This window comes from Nomascus leucogenys, chromosome 16 (genome assembly GCF_006542625.1).
Source record: "Nomascus leucogenys isolate Asia chromosome 16, Asia_NLE_v1, whole genome shotgun sequence".
Classification (NCBI taxonomy): Eukaryota; Metazoa; Chordata; class Mammalia; order Primates; family Hylobatidae; genus Nomascus; species Nomascus leucogenys.
Window position 1 is genome coordinate 8,976,290 of NC_044396.1, and position 14,886 is coordinate 8,991,175.

Here is a 14,886-nt window from a genome sequence, read left to right on the forward strand (position 1 = left end):
GCTGTCGGTGACTTGTGGATCCCCAAAGAGGTGATGTGATTCAGCAATGGTCACCGAGCTAGATATTGGGAGTTAGGACCACTATCACTGAAATCATTTCTAACATCTGGTTTCAAGTAGAAACGTAGAAAATTAGAACCCCCTCTGGGGTGCAAGAGTTGTCTGCTTGCTGGTCTCAAGTTTTTGGCAAAACAGGATACACCTTCTCTCCAGAAAATTTCCAGATAATGTAAGTGCATAACGTAGGGCCGTGCTTTTGCTCTGGAAAATTGATAACAGTATAAGTGCACAAATACCTTATTATGAATTAATCATTTTTTTTCCTGTGGTACAGGGAATGGGAAGTTTAAATCTTCTTAGGCAGTGAGGAAAGAGATATGAGAGATAATGTAAAAACAAGCATTTTCTCCACTGTGTATTTTGTATAACAAATATTCACTGATTTCCTACGATGTTCCATACACTGAAGCAGGTTCTGAGATCCTAGGGTAGGTAAGACATGATCTCCACCTTTTATGAGTGGGGGATGCAATTAATTAAAAAGTAAGTTGAGTGCAGATTCAGAGACACACTCAGGGTCTACTGCGGCACGGAGAAGAGGGTGTTTGTGAGAAGAATGTTAAAGAACATGCACGAGTTTTTGGTTATTTTAAGGGAGATGCTATGGTCTGAATGTTTATTCCCCTCCTACCCCCACCAATTCATATGTTGAAACCTAATCCCCAATGTGATGGTGTTAGTAGGTGAAGCCTTTGGGAAGTGATTAGGTCACTCATGAATGGGTTAGTGCCCTTATAAAAGAGACCTCAGAGAGCTGCCTTGCTCGCTTGCCCATGTGAGAACACAGGAAGAAGACAGTCATTTATGAACAGAGAAGTGGGCCCTCACCAGACACCAAGTCTGCTGGTACTTTGATCTTAAACTTTTCACAACAGAACTCTGTGAAATAACTTCCTGTTATTATAAGCTACCCAGTCTATGGTATTCTGATATAGCAGCCCAGAAGAACTAAGACAGGAGGTGAAGATGTCTCATTTGATGATTAACTGGGTGTGGACAATCTGGGAAGAGTCAGGGAATACAAGGAATATGCCCAAGCTTTTCAGCTGATGTGAAGAGCTGTCATTTATATAAATGGAGATAAAGAAGAGAAAAGAAAGAACCCTCTCCCCGATCTCTGCCATTGGAAACCCTAATCATCTTACTCAGTCCATTTGTTCATACATTGACCCATTCATTTAATATTTATTCATTGAAAATTGTGTAGGGTTCCCTTTATGTTAGGAAATGGGGTCAGCCTTGGTGAATAACATGACTTTAAAAAATTACAGTTGTGTTAAATGTTGCCAAGGGAAAAGCACAGTGTGCAATGAAAGCATTTCACAATATATCATCAGTATCTTCAACTAACCCAGAGAGGGTGGGAGGAAAATGGTTAAATTTCGGAAGAGACAGCTAAGCCGAAATTTGAAGGGTATATATAAGTTAGTGGGTCAACAGAGGGAGGAGGCCTCTCTCAAAGGCCTGGGTACGAAAGCTCTAGGTGGATTCAGGAAAACAGATGTGGCTGGAGGTGGGGGCGGGAGAAGAGTAGGATATATTGCTGTAGATGATTCCTAGTCAGGTTGAATTATAATCAGGAATCCTGGCTTAAGGAGATAGGCAATCTTTTAGGCTCTACTTCACTGTGAGTTTAGTGGTAACCTTGGATCTGGTTCTGGTAAAGGGGCTTCTCTATCTTTCCCCTGTGGGGAATCTCCAGTTGGTTTGCTGGTTTGGGCATTTGAATGCTTATGATATTCTTGAGAGAGAGTCTGTCTCAGTAACCTATTTAAGGGATGGAATCTTGTCACTCAACCAGAGCACTGTAGCTGGGATCCTGTTCTGTGCTGCCTGAACTTCCTGTGTGTGGGGTGGCCGAGGTTACAACCCTGCTGGTCCCCACTCTTTGACAGTAACTCTGTCCCCGTCACCACATGTTGCAGATGAGTTGACTCCTAAATGCCTGCCTTACTCTGTGAGTGCATCCCTTTCAAGTAAGTCCCTGTTTTCTCAGGGGTATCTTGTCCAGGAGTTTACAAAATTAAGCTCTTGTTCTGACGTGGTACAGTGGAGGTTTATTTTATCTCCCTATACCTTGACTTTCAAAATTACTAAAAATATATCTATTTGCATTAAAAATGTAGGACCTCCACTTGCCTCACATAAACATTTGCAAGTGCATCGGACATCTCACTAAATTCGAAATATAAAGCAGTATCAAACTTGAGAACCTTGAGGTTTTAAAAATGACTTTGTAAAACTGAGTTGTTGGGCCCAGAAAATTTATTTAACACTATAAACTCAACAAATATTTCTTTTTCTTATTTTTTTGAGACAGCGTCTCCTTCTGTCAGCCAGGCTGGAGTGCAGCGGCAGGATCTCAGCTCACTGAAACCTGGAACCTCCATCCCACCAACTCCCACTTCCGACCCCAAGCTCAAGTGATCCTCCCACCTCAGTCTCCTGAGTAGCTGGGACCACAGGCGCATACCACCACAGCCAGCTATGTTTTTGTATTTTTGGTTGAGATGAGGTCTCACCGTGTTGACCAGGCTGCCCTTGAATTGCTGAGCTCAAGTGATTTGCCTGCTTCAGCCTTGCAGAGTGCTGGGATTATAGGGTTGAGCCACCACACCCTGCCAACAAATATTTCTTTATTGAATTCTACATGCAAGGCATTTTTCTGAACTATAGGGTTACAGTGGGGAGCAAAACAAAGATTCTACCCTCATAGGTGTGTGCTAGTGGGAGGATTAGCTAGTCATTGTGTAGCTATTTGGCAGAGCCATCTCAGCAAATTAGGAAAATGTTTCAGGATCTAAATCTGAGCTCTAGTGAGGCTGATGGAGAGAGAATCAGCCTTTAGGACAGTTACACGCAACCAACTAGATAGTTACCAAAGAAAAAAAAGATATGCACTATGAGAATCAGTAGATTCTTAACGGCTTATTAGGCAAACATGATGGCTCCTTTGAAATGTTCACTGTGACTTCAGGATCACCCTTACCAATGTTGCACATTTTTCCATCTTTGACTCACAGCAATGTCCGCTCCTCTCACCTTCAAATGTTCATACATTGCTAGGGGTGCAAAACAATCAACTGGTTTTCTACTCTGAAGATCTTCCAGGCCTCTGCTTATTCCCTCCCCTGGTGTCTGGCCTTGTGGTCACTTTACTTCTCTGAGGCTTCCATACATTATAAGTTGGGGAAAGGAAATTCATAAATTAACATTCAAACTAGTCTTTTTTTTTTTTCCTACCATTTGCTTCTTTCATAAGTTCTTAGGTGGAGATAGGATTTTAAAAATTTTTCAGCTCACACCATTGCTATGGAAATATCACCTCATTTTCTTAGAAGGAGTTCATGGGCAGACAGGTAAATACATGAACATTAGCCAGCAGGAAGCTTCAAGGACAGTAGTGCGATGAAATGTTTTTCCGATAGTTATGCTTCCTTCCAATTAAAATTTCCTCAAAAGTATAATAGCCAGTGTCAAATGTTTATATAAAGAAATATTTAGAGCTTCTTAATGTAAAATATTGAACCCACATCTGAGGGGTTCATTTCCTTTCAAAAACTGTTAGGGATTTCAATATACTTTTCTCTCTCATCATTCAACATATACAACCCAGACTAGCCTATGTGAGCCCAAATAAATGTGCCAGTTGCAATTTGCAGCCTAATATCAGAAGGAGTAGTGCTAGCAACAGGCCCTCTGAAAAAGCCTGGCAGTATTGATACAAGTAAAATGCTATTTTTCAGTATATTTCACCTTATCTCCACACTTCTCTGAATTAAAAACATTATTTCTGGAAAGTCTAACAAGTAGTAACAAATCCTCAAGTTCATTTTCAGCAAATGATTCCCAAACAAGGTGTTGACAGATTTTTATCATTATCATTCCAGAGATTCTAGTCTCATGAAAGTGTTCATGGAGATTGATATATATTTATGTATATATATTTAAAAGCAATGAAAAATGGAAGGAAGAGATATAACTAGGCTTTTTCATTAGAATGAATGACGAAAAGCGCTGACCCCATCTAGCACTCTGCCTTTTGTGAGCTTTTTATTTCATTGTCTTTGACCTGCAATCATAATCTTTATAAGAAATAGTTAATAAAAGAGGCTAAGAGGTAACTAAGAAGACGGGTGGCTAGAAATAAATGTTTCCTCAAGTATTTATTACCCTTCGGAAATACCTGTCTGAAATGTTAGTCCCATATATCCACTTTAACAGTGTAGAGGAGGGAAGTGGTAGCTGTTATTAATTTTTAAGGCTGGCTGGCAGTTTTCAGCCCAAGAACAAGGCTTAACTTTGCATTTTGAATAATGCAGAAATTTTCATTAGTTAGAACAGAATCAAAATTATGAATGATGTATTGCCTGCCAAAAAACTGACATTATATTATATTTGCAGTTCTCTTTCAGAATAAGCTCTCCAGAAGTGTACTTAGACAAATTGGAAAGATACCAGTATTGTTTACTTATTTTATGTGTAAGTTTTGGAAAAATAATTCAAAGGACATGTCTTCCTGACTGAGGGTTGGTAATGTCATATCCAAGGGGCAGTTCATTATTGCACCTAAAAGCTAAGTGTTGGCACAAATAGTACTAGTGTATGAGATCATTGCAATTGGTTTCAACATTACTTTTTGCTCACATCTGCCTTCTGAAGACCCTGGGACGACTTAATTACGTCTGCACTTTTGTTTCCTACTTCTTTCAATAAAAAATATAAAATTACCCTCATTTGAGAACTATCAGATGTTTGTGACTGCTTTCCTTTGTCATCTCTCTTCCAGCAGATTATCATGTTAAGTTATTCTTGGGCATATATACTTTGCTTTGAGCACCCAAGTTTCATTTTGACTCTGAGTCAATTTGAATTGATGACAACACAAGTACTATATCCAGATGTCTCTCGGTAACGTAATGTATGGCCCTAATAACAAACGCTAGAATTAAACCACTAATAGAATAGTCTCCTAGCAGCTGCTTCAATCCCAGTTTGAAGGGCATTGAAATAGCTGATTCAGAGATTTCTATAGAGAAACTTAAGCTAATTAAAGACATCAAAGTCAATGGAACAACAATATCTGGCAGTGAACAATACAATTTATATACACTGAAAAGAAGGCTAATAGAAAGTTAACAAAAGTATCCATTTAGATGAGTCTTTTATTTTGCATGCCATTTTGCATTTCCCAGCTTTGCTTAAACCACAAGTCTCAAGGAAAAGACTTTTGTATATTTATTGCACTACATAATAAGACTATTGATTAATCTGCCTTTTCTCCTACTGTTAGGTACAACTGAGCACTGGTGTCTTTTGAGAGTCTTTGACCAGTTTAGTGAGGAGGAAAAGAAAGAGGACTGTTTTGGTTGTTGTTGTTGTTTGATAACTACTCAAAAGTAGGTATCTACTTTGTAAGAGATTCAGCTGGGACTTATCAATTTATTAATTTTTTGACTTATTCAGCTCAAATTCCAATAACTTTCAGGTTGAAATCCCAGTTAATATTGTTCATGCTCAACCGTTTTTGGCTGTGCAGCCTGTCTTAGCTGTGAGTTGGAAGCATGCTGCTAACCTTTTGTATATTAACTCCTTCAGGTTGTAGAACTACTAATAAAACTCCTAAAAATAGAGATTTGCAGTTAACCTCAAAATGAAAAGTGTTGTCATTAGAACTGCACTTGTCAAGTGACAGAAACTTTTTGTCTTATCTAGCATTAAAAAAAAAAACTCTGAGTAAGCATTAAATACGTGATGCAATTTGTCTGCATGTTTTCATTGCCTGATGCTTTTAATCTCAGGGTCTGATGTTTGGTCAAATAAATTGAGACAAGACCCCATCAGATTCTGGATTCCAACTCATATATCCTGCACCACCCATCTGTTTGATGGGAAGAATTCATCAGACCCCTTTGAGGTTGTGTTCTGGAAGGAAGTTATAATGGCTAGCTACTTTGCTTCATTTTGTTACAAATTCAAACAATGACTGCCATGCAATCTCTGGTTTGGTTAGGTGTGATTTCTTTATCTAAAATAATTTAGTTTTTGAAAGTAAATTAAAATTTTGAAAGTAAATTAAAATTTTGAAAGTAGGCTGGGCACGGTGGCTCAGGCCTGTAATCCTAGCACTTTGGGAGGCTGAGGCGGGCGAATCACGAGGTCAGGAGATCGAGACCATCCTGGCTAACACGGTGAAACCCCTTCTCTACTAAAAATACAAAAAAATTAGCCGGACATGGTGGCGGGTGCCTGTAGTTCCAGCCACTCAGGAGGCTGAGGCAGGAGAATGGCGTGAACCCGGGAAGCGGAGCTTGCAGTGAGCCGAGATCATGCCACTGCACTCCAGCCTGGGCGACAGAGGGAGACTCCGCCTCAAAAAAAAGAAAAAAAAAAAGAAAAAAAATTTTGAAAGTAAATTTAAAAATGTGAGTCCCTAACAGAGTTGTGCCAAGAAGTGTCTTATACATCAGCAGGTACTCAGTGAAGGTCATTTGTTGACCTATGGTGCTAAAGCTCTATCATATAACTTCAAGTCATAATATTAATAAATGTTTTTCCTTTGGGTGTTCTGCTAAAACATGATTTAGCTTTTAAGCATCCCATTAACTTTTTTTTAGCACCTCGTAAATTTTTTTTTTTGCATCTCACCGGGAAGGTTGTAAATTTTAGTTTTTTCATTGCATTTTATATGGTTTATATACATATAGATCTTTCTGTAATGTATTATTGTATTGATATCATTACTGTTACTCAGACTTCAAAATTCTGCCACCAACATGCCTAAAATTGGTAATAGGTAAAACAACTGCTGACTGTCTACTCAGCATAACAGTTAGGTGTCTGATGAAAAGTTGCTAAGATATAATATGACAGCAGTCCTTGGCCTTCTGAGTCTCTGCACGTGCTTTCACAAATTGAGTGTTTCAATATGTAGCGTCACCTTATTTGTGTGCAATTCAGTCTGTCAACTCTTGACTGTAACTTTAGTATGCTGTGTTCAATCATTTTAGACTCCAAATATAAAAGATTTCATAGCCCTGTAATGATTAGTTTTGGAAGCTGTATCTCATTCAAAAGGAACCCACAGGGAGAGAGAAAACAGTACTTACATGTGTCTTCTTCTTCCATGGAAATACTGATCACGTAACAGGCATACACAAAACCCACCAACTGCAAAAGGGAAAAAATGTGTACCTTAAGAATCTATGCCAAGTTTCCATACTTAAAGAGCCAATATAATCTAATAAAGATAAATATTTATGAGCAACTTTTAAGAGTTTACAGGAAAAACTCTTTTAAAATGATAGCTGTGATTTTTTTTTGATAGCTGTGATTTTAAAAGAGCATTTTCACTTCTATGTAGCCTTAATAGCTTTCTAAAAAGTATACAGAAATGGGGGAAAAAACCAATTTCTAGATATTTCACTTAGATTTTGATTTGGGACTTACAGTTCCTGTATTTTATAATCAGCAAAGATTATTAAGAAATCTATTTTAAAGTTTTGATTTTTTTCTGATGATTGAGCATTTTGTACTAGCACTAATTAACTATAACTATTTTCATGTTTAAAAGCTACAGAAGGAATCAAAACATGTTGCTTATAAATTAAATACCAATCATCTACTTAATTATTTAAAATGCTCTGGGAATGTAAATCATATTTGGATACTAAATTGCTTTGTTAATCATACCACAAGAAAACACATTAACTTGCTGGTGATTCAGTAGTGATAAAATAAAATAGAAGAGATGATTTGTACTTTGGATACTAGTAATTCACAGAATAAATGCAGGAGTAGAATTTAACCTCTGCATTTATGATGCTGAGAGGATGATTTTTATTCCATGGAGCCAAAGACACTGCAATTCCTAGAGGACAAAATTGACAATGAATCTAGTCCAGTCTAAAAATACTTACTATAAGCACTTCAATAGATATGAAAAATAGATACTTGATAGCTGCTATAGTTTATCTTCTTGTCTTTGTTAATATTTGTTTCCACCCTTTACCCCCATTATAAAATAATACAGAGAAAAGAAACTTTTTCTGATAGTCCTGGTGTCAAAGGCTAAAGTTTCCAATGCAGAGAACAAGATATCTGGGGCTTTTGACTGCCCATGTGAATTAGGACCCTGAGCTTGTAATCCATCTCTGGACTGTCTAGACAAAGGCCAAGAAGCCCTGAGAGGTTGAGAGGTTAGAGAAAAGTTTAGGGTGAGGTCTTAGGAGAAGGACTTAGAGAGAAATCTGCCAGGGTGCTGATGGCTCCTCCCACCCAGAGGGCACCTCCTCTCACCTCAAGCCAAGTGATGGGGTGCTTCAGAAAGCACTCGGGGAGCTTAACATTTCTTACACTTTGGGAAACATGGGGGCTTGGCACCCAACTCACACTTGGAAGAGTCAAGGCAAGAGGCTGTGTCCAGAGTGGCTTTTGATTGTAGTGTGTGGAGACAAGATTGGGCAGAATTGGCAGGACATGATGTGTGTGTGTGTGTGCCCTTAGCCCGGGGGTAAGGCCTCTGGAGAGATCTTCCTGTGTTGTTCTGGAGTTGGAGCCATCCCAGAGGACTTCCTGGTAGGGCAGGAGACCTCAGAAGAAGGATGATGGTACTTTGGCTGTAGAAGACAAGCAGGGGTGCAAAGTGGCAAACCAGGCAGGCTGATCATCCGAGAAACAGGTAGGGATCCTGAAGGAGGGGCGGGGTGGGATTCTGAAGAACCCCTAAAAGCACCCCACAAGAAGAAGCATGAGCGTGTGGGAGCTGTCACACCCAGAGAGTAACCCTGCCAGGTTAAAATGGAACCTGTCATGCTAACACCTTGTTCCCTCCTTTTCTCCCATCATTTCTCCTTCTACTTCATCCCCACGATAACACAGAGGAACAGTGAGAGAAGTGGGGTGAGAAGAAGAGGAAGCAGTGCTGTGTTCCTTACTCTCTGCAAATCTGCAAGTTGAAATCAGGCCCAAGCTGAGTGGGAGAGTTTTTAAGTGGATGAGAATTTGCAGTGACCTGGACTAGATATTTAATATCTCTGAGGAGCTAAAAGAGCTATAAATTCTGCTTGAAATATGATCCAAAAGGTGAGATGGAACAAAGCTGTAATGTGTACTTGAAGTGGCAGTGAGAGAACAAACAAAATTGCCTTTCGACTGTATTCTACCAACCCATTCAGTAAACCAGTTACATATGCAAGAAAGAAATGGTCCCTAATCGCATCATTAATAACTTTACAATAGATTTCTTTCCAATCTTTCTCTCTTGTAGTTGCTATATATCACTTATACTCTTATGACCCAAGTTAATACTCTTCATAAGCTTAATTATTAATGACTACATAAATTTGTATTATTTAAATATACTGCTATGTATTAATGTTCTATTATTGAAAGTTGTTTTCAAGTTATAAATAATATTATGAAAAATATTAATGCTTTTCCTGAATTTTTGATGACCTGATTCCCAGAGGTAAAATTATTATTGTAGAAGTGACAATGAATATTTTTATGACATTTCTTATACATTTTTGGTTTTCGGAAAGTTTGTATCATCTATCCTACCACAGCAGTGACTGACAGTGCTTGCTTTTCCATACCATAGGATAGTGTCACTTAAAAATACATGCCAAGAAAATAAACAAAATGGTATCTCTTCGTTTATTTATTTTTGCAATAGTTCTTTTTCATCTGACATATTTTCATATTTTATTAGCCATTTATGTTTTTTCTTTTGTGAATTACCTCGGAAGTTTTTTGTTCATTTATTAACTTGATCTTGCTTTCATTAATTTATATGAGGTCTTATGGGGGAAAGCCTTTGCTGTATTTGTTGCAAATTTTTGTTTCTTTATGTTAGCCTGTGATAGTGATGGTTTCATAATGTTGGGACATTTTCTTACTAAACCATATGTTAGAAGGCGTTTGCCAGCAAACAACTTTCTAGTCCTTGGTGGGTTCTCCCTTAGGGGTATGTGTGTATATGTGTATACCTGCAAGCATGCATACATGTAAATCAAGAACTCTCTTGCATTAGTTTTCTGTTGCTGCTGTAAGAGATTGCTGCAAACTTAGTGGCTTAAAACAACACAAATCTTACAGTTCTGAAGGTCAGGTGTCTGAAATGGGCCTTACGAGGCTAAAATCAAGGTGTCAGCAGGGCTGTACTCCTGGAAGATCTGGCAAACTCTGTTTCCTTGCCTTTTTCAGCTACTAGAGGATGCCTGTATTCCTTAGCTGCTGATTCTGTCTCCAGCTGCCATCCCCCTGGTCCTTCCTCCCCTGCCTTTCTGTCCTACTGTTAAGGATGCTGGACACACCTGGACAACTTAGGACAATCCTTCCATGTTAAGGTCACATGATTATCAATCAATTTTATCTGCAACCTTTATTCATTCTCCTTTGCCATGTGCAGTGATTTACTCACAGTTTCCAGAGATGAGGACGTGGAAATCTTTAGGGAACCTATCTGCCTATCACATCTGTGAACTCATATTTAGACTTGCAGCAGGTTCTGCACAATTTAGGCCACAGTGGAGATGGAGAAATGACACTGAGAAAATTGCTTAAGTCTTACACAGGAACAGAAAACCAAACATCTCATGTTCTCACTCATAAGTGGGAGTTGAACAATGGAAACACATGGACACAGGGAGGGGAACATCACACACCAGGGCCTGTGGAGGGCAAGGAGAGGGAGAGCATTAGAACAAATACCTAATGCATGCGGGGCTTAAAACCTAAATGACAGGTTGATGGGTGCAGCAAGCCACCATGGCACATGCATACCTATGTAACGAACCTGCATGTTCTGCACATGTATCCCAGAACTTAAAGTATAATAGCAAAAAAAAAAAAAAAAGATTAAAGTAACTACTCAAAAAACTTAAAAAAAAATTACTTAAGTTTTAACATATGAAGTATGATTATGACATCCTAATTTTAAAAAACGATGAGAGGAAAATTTGACAAGTCACAGTTCATAGCAATCCATTCTTGTCAGCAAATGCCATCTTTTAATATTGGGGAGAAAACTACGATCATCAATTTGGTGTTTGTACATCTGGTCATGTTTTCCCATCCTACCTACAAATATATATCCTAAAAGCAGAACATAATTATTTTATTTATTTATTTAACTTTTTATTTCATCATGCAGATATTAAGTCCAGTACCCAGTAGTTATCTTTTCTGCTCCTGTTCTTCCTCCCATCCTCCCCCCTCAAGTAGGCTGCAGTGTCTATTGTTTCCTTCTTTGTGTTCATAAGTTCTTATCATTTAGCTCTCATTTATAAGTGAGAACATGTGATATTTGGTTTTCTGTTCCTGCATTAGTTTGCTAAGGAAAATAGCCTCCAGCTCCATCCATTTTCCCACAAAAGATATGATTTTATTATTTTTTACGGTTGCATAGTATTCCATGGAGTATATGTACCACAATTTCTTTATCCAGTCTATCATTGGTGGGTATTTGGGTTGATTCCATGTTCTTACTATTGAGAATAGTGCAGCAATAAACATAGGCATGCATGTCTCTTTATAATAGAGTGATTTATATTCCTTTGGGTATATACCCAGCAACAGGATTGCTGGGTTGCATGGTAGTTCTGCTTTTTGCTCTTTGAGGAATTGCCACACTGATTTTCACAATGGTTGACCTAATTTACACTCCCATCAAAAGTGTATAAGCAGATCACAATTATTTTAAATAGCACATTTCAAACAGTTTTCTTTACAATTTCAAATTCTAGGGGTATTGTCTTTTCACTTTGATTAGGTCATTGTTGTTTTTATTTTGCATTGTACCTGACAGGGAGCTTGTACTAAGAGGAGGACACACGTCAACTCTGCTATTAAAAAAATTCATACATGTCCTTAATTAGTTTTATCTTTAATGCATGGATTCTTCCAAGATAACGTCTTTGCCACTTGAAATTTTGTGAACATTAGTTTTCTTAAAAACTGATCATATAATCTGTAAATCTACTAAACCCTGCACAGAGATTGTAATTCATCTCAATACACCCAACATGATCATCACTGCTAACTGCATTATACTATGGAGTTTTGCTCCCCTACGGGCTACTGCTAGCATAGTCACGCATCGTATAACAACATTTCCGTCAATGATGAACCACATAAATAATGGCGGTCTCATGAAATTATAATGGGGCTGAAAAATTCCTATTGACATTGTAGCTGTTGTGACATCATAGCACATGCAACACTCACATATTTGTGCTAATGCTGTTGTAAACAAACCTACTGTGCTGCCAATCATATAAAAGTATAGCAAACACAAATACATATAGTATATAATACTTGATATTGATAGTAAACAATGATGCTACTGGTCTATGTATTTATACTATACTTCTTACTGTAGAGTGTACTCCTTCTACCTAAAACAAAAAAATGTTCAATGCAAAACAGCCTCAGGCAGGTCCTTCAGAAGGTGTTTCAGAAGGCATTGTTATCATAGGGGATCATAGGAGATGACAACTCCATGCCTGTTATTGCTGCTGAAACACCTTCCCGTGAAAGAGGATGTGGAGGGAGAAGACAGTGATATTGATGATACTGACCTCAGTGACATTGATGATTAGGCCGAGGCTAATGTGTGTGTTTGGATCTCAGTTTTTCTTTTCTTTTCTTTTGTTTTCTTTTCTTTTCTTTCTTTCTTTCTTTTTTTTTTTTTTGAGACAGAGTTTTGCTCTTGTTGCCCAGGCTGGAGTGCAATGGCACAATCTCAGCTCACCAGAACCTCCGCCTCCTGGGTTCAGGGGATTCTCCTGCCTCAGCCTCCCGAGTCGCTGGGACCACAGGCATGCACCACCATGCCCGGCTAATTGTGTATTTTTTAGTAGAGACGGGGTTTCTTCATGTTAGTCAGGCTGATCTCGAACTCCTGACCTCAGGTGATCTGCCCTCCTCGGCCTCCCAAAGTGCTGGGATTAGAGGCGTGAGCCACCGCATCCAGCTGGATCTTAGTTCTTAACAAAGAAGTTTAAAAAGTTAAAAAAAATTAATAGAAAAAGGCTTATAAATAAGGATGTAAAGAAAAAATACTTTTGTACAACTGCACAAGGTGCATGTGTTTGTGTTATAAGCTAAGTGCTATTTTAAGAGTCAAAAGATTCTTTAAAAAGTTTATAAAGTAAAAATGTTACAGTAAGCGAAGATGAATTTATTATTGAAGAAAGTAAATTTAAAAATTAAATGTAGTGTAGCCTAAGTGTACAGTGTTTATAGTCTACAGCAGTGCGGAGTAATGTCCTAGGCCTTCACATGCACCCATCGCTCCCTCACCGACTCACCGAGAGCGACTTCCAGTCCTGCAAGCCCCGTTTATGGTAAGTGCTTATCAGTATACAGGCTTATCAACTTTTACGTGTTATACCATATTTTTACTGTACTTCTTCTATATTTAGATACATAAATACTTACCATTGTGTTACAATTGCCTATAGTATTCAGTACAGTAACAGTGCTATAGAGGTTTGTAGCCTAGGTGTGTAGTCAGCTACACCACCTAGGTCTGTGTAAGTAAACTCTATGATGTTCGCACAATGATGAAATCGCCTAAGACCCCATTTCTCAGAATGTATCCCTGTAGTTAAGTGACATATGACCTTCTGGCATGTAGGCCTAGTGAGGCTACCAGTGTTAAACTATAAGTCAGATATTGTTACAAGCTAATGTTCCTTAGGTTTTTAGATAAAAAATAAATAGAAAAAGAAGCTGCAACTTCCCATGCTTCCACGGATTATCCTGAGTACCCCTTTCGATACATGCATTTTCTGTTGCTACTTTGTATACCTCTTTGAATTCATTACTTTGGAGAACTTACTTCGAAGATGATTCTTTAGCTTGAAAAATAGTTCAGTAAGTTTGGGTGACATGAGTTCTAGTGTCATAAACATTGATAAACCAGATTTCTTTTGAAACCTAAAGAGCTAGACCAAGCAGCAGCCAGGCAGATCAAGAGTCTCTTCCTATAAACTGTGACTAAAATGACTGACACTCTGGATTTTCTTTCAGTGGCACTGCAAGGAAGGAGAAGGATAGTAACAGAATGGAGGAAACAGGCTGCAATGGAAAATTTCCGAATGAGGAGTTCTGTTGTTTTGCCTATAGACAGAAATTTAGATGATGCATTGTGAATTCTATCTTGGAAGTTGCTGATTGGATCGTAAGCCCATAGTTGCTTGATAGTTTTTGTATTCCAATGATTATTCCTCCACAACAAACTCAGGTAAGTTAAATCCCACAAATCATTATTTTTTCATCCATATAGGTGAGAGGTAAGCAAAGATATATCAAAATGTTTTGATTGAGTACTATGGGACTTTTCCAGTGTAAAGCTAAAGTCTTCATGATAGCTTAATGCCACAATGAATATTATTTTCTAATGTTCTAATACATTGCTTCCCTCTGTTTTTGGAAAAAATATAATACTGCTACCCATACCTTTATATTGACTTAAAGTGAATTATTATTTTGTCTTTTTTGATGTTTTTCAATATAAGAATGATGCCTAAAGTATATGTTAGCATATTGTTAGCCTCTTTGACAGGAAATATGTATTTTGGTGTTTTCTAATATTGGCTCATTCAATTTGTCATGCTGGAGTCCATCAGTATTTATTGGTTGGTCCATCGGCATTTACTGGTTCATCCATTGGCATTTACTGGAAGAAAGGCCTGAGGATTGATGAGAACGTCTCTTGAGAACAAACTCAGCCATCCTAATACATTGTTTTCACATATCAATATGTAGAGTTAATTTGATGGAGTTGAGCCTGGAAATCCAACAGGAGACCAATTTACC

General features: G+C 38.1%; 1 protein-coding gene across 3 annotated transcripts in view; it reads right to left on the reverse strand.

The window, feature by feature from the left end:
• NKAIN3 (sodium/potassium transporting ATPase interacting 3) overlaps positions 1 to 14,886 on the reverse strand; it is a 686,257-nt gene that overhangs the window by 78,980 nt on the left and 592,391 nt on the right. For all 3 annotated transcript variants that reach the window (XR_004026194.1, XM_030795130.1, XM_030795129.1), the window contains exon 5: positions 7,170 to 7,230. Coding sequence is in view for 2 of the 3 variants with exons in the window: in XM_030795130.1 (XP_030650990.1) it covers positions 7,170 to 7,230 (61 nt within the window). In the remaining variant the exon portion in view is untranslated. The remainder of the gene's footprint in view (positions 1 to 7,169; positions 7,231 to 14,886) is intronic.